Here is a 3,678-nt window from a genome sequence, read left to right on the forward strand (position 1 = left end):
ACAAGGGTGTAAGAAATTCTACGGATTCACAGAATTTGTAAAACAGAATCTTCTTACTATTTATTTCATGTTCAATTTCTATATTATTTTGACCAAGCGAGAATAAAGGCGAAAACTCAAAAAATAGTTTAACATTGAACAATAAACGTAAGTTTAGAAAGAGTTAATAAGATTATTAGATAAGTAATAGATGTTATAATTAAAACAAAAAATATATAAAAAATTGTTATTACACAAGTACAGACTAGGATCATCAGCATTATATTTTGTCTAGTGTCTAAACACATTCAGTTTGTGACGCACGATAAAAAAAGAACAACAAACTATTATAACAGAAACGCAGATGACATAAATAAACAGAAACATACTAATACCACACAAGACTTTAGATACTCACGTAATGCAATCTCAATTGCAATACATATAGCTGCATAGGTACGACATAATATCATTCCCAAAACTACGTACTTTGGACATCTTAAACATACATCTTCATCGTGAGTCACTAAACTAACAAATACAACTGAAAATAAATGCACTATTGTCTAGTTTGTAAAGAATCATTAGAATAAATAACATAATTCAAATATTTTAAATTACCAGATTTTAAAATTAAAATTTTATAGGTTTTTCAAAACATGAAGATTTTGTCGCGTTACCAAAATAAATGAGACCAATATTCCTGACAATCTATAAAATTTCAGAGGCACTGTAAAAAGAACCGATACATCCATAATAAATTTATAATATACAAATCTCGTTACTATAATTTATTAAATCAATTAATAAACTTTAAAGCGTTCAACGCATATGCATGTTACATCTATTCTGTAGTAGTTTTTCGAATTTCACCAACGCCTGCTAGTGTTAATCTTTGGTCAAAATATCATATTGTCTTCTCATTCTTATTGAATACATAAAAGGAGAGATAATAATAAATAATAATATGATATTTAATCATTGACCATATTTAACTGGTGTTAGTGAAATTTGAACCAATATATTAAACTTAAATTAATGTTAGTCTTACGATAACAATAAAGGAACGTTTAGTAATAATGGCATCAAGTATCAAGACTTAGTCTTTACTTAACAATCGATACAGATAGCTACCAAAAACTGTTACTTTGGCCTAGGCGAGGCCAAATAATCCGGTCTTCATTCGTCACCTAAAATGTAAAAAAATGACTTCTTAAAGCTTGATCTGCACTTATATTTTGTAGGAGAAAAATGTTATAATAATCGTTTGTTCGAATCTAGCACGAGAAAGGACATAGGCTTCTTTTTTATCGTGCTTAAATGTACAATGCGCTCAGGATTTTCTTTCAAACACGACTACATGTAACATATAGGTATTAATGAGTTTGAAGCTCCAGTTTCTCTGTAATAAGGAATTATAAATACTGATGGATTACGTAATTTCAACACTGTTGCCTAAAATTCGGTTACCGGAGCATAAGCTTCCGCGAACTCCTGAAGGACTCTCTTCACAACCTCAGGCTTGCAGGCGAGACCAGTCTCATAGGTTTTGCGGCAGTCGTGCTTCAGGAAACACGACCGCTGGTCTTCGTTGCTCCTGAAGTTGCAGCAATTTAGTACCGCTGCCTTGCATATACCTGGCTGCTTCACTTGGGTTGTTTTTTTATCTTCCATCTGAAAAAGAAGTTGCTATTTAAAATAAGGACCTTAAATGGCGATAAGTATGTCTCGGTTGACGTCTTCGTAGTTGTAAATATTGTACAACAAAATTAACTGCATCCTGAAATGAATAAATTAAATTTTTCAGTTTAAAAAATCATCTTACCCCAGCTTGGGAGGATCCATGTTCGACCGGTGGCGGCTTTACGGCAGATGTAGCCGGAGGTATAGGATCGAAGGAGATAGGTCGGATACCATCGTTGTCACCAGTGTCAGTCTCTGCAGGCACCAACCCAAAGTTTTGTCTCTCATCGTCCATTTCGGGCCACCTATTGAAAAACCCTGAGGGAATGTTCGTGTTGTTGGCGTTTGAGTTGCAGCCAATGTACTGTGGCACATAATATGGTACGGGGTATGGAACGTAGATGGGCTGCTGCGGGGGAGGTGGGGGAGGAGATTGTCTTCTCAAGTTGTACGCTATTTCATCTAACAATCTTATTATTTGGTTGTAAGTCTCATCTTGCTGTCTGCTATGGTCTCGCCTGTAATCGTAGTTGTAATCGTAGAACGATTGTCTCGATCTTCGACGATGTCTCATCAACTGCTTAGCGGTCGGGTCTCTCGCCGGTTGCGCCGATTCACCTTCACTTTGCTCCTCATTGCCGAGGTTTTCGTTTAAATTTCTTCCACTCACACTCACTAAACAAAATATTAGTCCGAATAGAATTGGTAGAGATTTCATCTGAAACAATATAAAATAGTCTGTTAATATCAACGAAAACTACAAAATTCCAAAAAATGTGTTATCTATAAAATGTTATTATTAGCAATAGACGTCAAAGAATCATTGCAGAAAATCCTATGTCCAAAAGAAGCATGATTTCCTACAACTAGCTGTTCAGAGAAAAACGGGAAAATGAGCGAAGTATTCTAGGGCAATGACAAAAAGCCCTTGCTATCGTTTAAGGTCGGCCTGTTCTTGGGACTGAGGCGTTGCGAAATGCAGCAACCGCAGTGACCAATCCGGTCCGGCGTGCGGACTGCGGCGTGCCCGTGAATAACTGTTTGTTTATAAACAAAACGTTTTTATAATAGGTATAGATATTACGTAATATGAAGGTGGAAATTAAGTGGGTGAACGTAAATTTGCAAGGCTAATTGAAAATCCCGTGTACGTCATTGTTTTTTATGTAGGTAAAGGAAAATACATCGACATAAACAAATAAAATTTAAGTCGATATACTTAAAAAAATTAAGTATAATTTGGAACACCCGTTGATTTTGACCTTTCACTTTAATGTATTATTTCCTCGTTAGTATCACATTGCAAGATATTCTACTAGCATTTTGGCATTCAATATTTTCATCATGATGCGGACGCGTATTTTAAAATGTAACATTTAAAAAGGTCGGATAGTGAATACGCTCAACATTAACATCTGCAAACCGGTCCCAAATATATTAAAGTCGTATATCTCCTTTTTAAATATTTGCTTCAATAATAATTATTATTTAATTGTTGACATTTTGTCGATTTTAAGATTTCCTGATGATCTATTTTCTATTCGATCATTGTTCACTTGTACTAACCTTGATTTAGTAGATATTATAAACGATGGTGTAACAGATAATAATATCGTCGTTTCGTCTGTTTCGTCCCACTCACTTATTTTTTACACAACTTTGTCACAAACCGCGCGTACGTGCTCGCGTGTTACCGGCTCGGCTAGTACTAACTACTAAATACTACGGGCGGCTCGCGTCTACACCGGCTTTTGCTTTGCTCGATGCGTGTGCGCCGATTTGTTTTATAGGAAATGTGTGTAGGTACCGAGAACCTTATCATTACATCCATGTCCCCGACTATTAATACATGACGTCGATAATGTGCACGACTTGCATATCTTTAAATCTCTTGTCTTATTTCTATTCTTGCAATTCCATTGAATTCTACTCCTTGCAAGCGTATAGCTATGCATTTTAAATAATTGTACTTTGTATGTTATTATTTGATCTATTTAATTTATAGCATATTTTTTC

The 3,678-nt window shown here is 35.1% G+C and overlaps 1 protein-coding gene across 1 annotated transcript; it reads right to left on the reverse strand.

The window, feature by feature from the left end:
* Positions 1-212: 212 nt before the first annotated feature.
* Positions 213-3,428, reverse strand: LOC121727366. The gene is made up of 4 exons (XM_042115162.1): positions 3,229-3,428; positions 1,805-2,380; positions 1,450-1,653; positions 213-1,169 (listed from the first exon to the last, which is right to left on the reverse strand). The coding sequence occupies exons 2-4, from the start codon at positions 2,378-2,380 to the stop codon at positions 1,110-1,112; spliced, it is 840 nt and encodes a 279-aa protein (XP_041971096.1). The 5' UTR covers positions 3,229-3,428; the 3' UTR covers positions 213-1,109.
* Positions 3,429-3,678: the final 250 nt, after the last annotated feature.

The sequence above is a fragment of the Aricia agestis genome, chromosome 5 (assembly GCF_905147365.1).
Source record: "Aricia agestis chromosome 5, ilAriAges1.1, whole genome shotgun sequence".
NCBI lineage: Eukaryota > Metazoa > Arthropoda > Insecta > Lepidoptera > Lycaenidae > Aricia > Aricia agestis.